Here is a 680-nt window from a genome sequence, read left to right as displayed (position 1 = left end):
TTTTTTTTTTTACCCTTTTGATAATTCGGTGAACTCCATGCGGGAATCTTACTAACCGAGATACAGTTATATGTTTATATTTGATTGTGGGGTACCACAAAGCCGCAGGAAGCTTTTTCTATTTTTCGTTTTTCTGTCGTCTGATCGACGTATTTCCTTATCTCTTTATACCACCGCACATCTGTATTTCTTTTGACAGCAGATGTTTGCCATGGCGTTAAATCAAACATATTGGAAATAAAGTATGGAGTTGTGAAGGCGTCAGGAGGGCGAAAGGTCAGATGCGTTAGTGAGATGTAACGACAAGACAAAAGAAAAAAAATAAGGACAAAAAACAGTTCAAGAGACAAAAGTTTTTTAAAAAAGAAAAAGGGAGAACAAAAGTGAGAGTTGGAACCTCTATCTGGCGGTTGGCTGAGATGGGGAAAACATGAAAAGTGGGCACATGTGTGTACTTCATGTTTTTTTTCTTTTTGAGCTGCTTAACCTCCACTTCTCCCCCTTTTCAAGCTTGGGATACTTTCCATTTCACTCCTTTATTGCTGTGGGCCAAGAGTTACCTTTTTTTTTTGTACGCGCTCTCGGGAAGATAGTTATCGTTGCTATTCTTCCCTCTTTTTTGTTTTTCGGTTACTTTCGTTTCCCCCTCTCTTTCGTTTATCCATTCGAACAAATGTTTG

The 680-nt window shown here is 38.7% G+C and overlaps 2 pseudogenes across 2 annotated transcripts in view; both read left to right on the top strand.

The window, feature by feature from the left end:
- TEOVI_000381600:pseudogene overlaps positions 1–55 on the top strand; it is an 897-nt pseudogene extending 842 nt beyond the window's left edge. The window contains exon 6 of the mRNA in view: positions 1–55. This exon is cut by the window's left edge and continues 11 nt beyond it. Coding sequence covers positions 1–55 — 55 coding nt within the window.
- Positions 56–463: 408 nt separating this feature from the next.
- Positions 464–680, top strand: part of TEOVI_000381500:pseudogene — a 348-nt pseudogene continuing 131 nt past the window's right edge. The window contains exon 1 of the mRNA in view: positions 464–680. This exon is cut by the window's right edge and continues 131 nt beyond it. Within this exon, the coding sequence occupies positions 464–680 (217 nt within the window).

Source organism: Trypanosoma equiperdum (assembly GCF_001457755.1).
Source record: "Trypanosoma equiperdum strain OVI genome assembly, contig: ctg_81, whole genome shotgun sequence".
NCBI classification, from domain to species: Eukaryota; Euglenozoa; class Kinetoplastea; order Trypanosomatida; family Trypanosomatidae; genus Trypanosoma; species Trypanosoma equiperdum.
The sequence above is the reverse complement of the archived record's forward strand: the minus strand, read 5'-3'. Positions and strand labels throughout refer to the sequence as shown.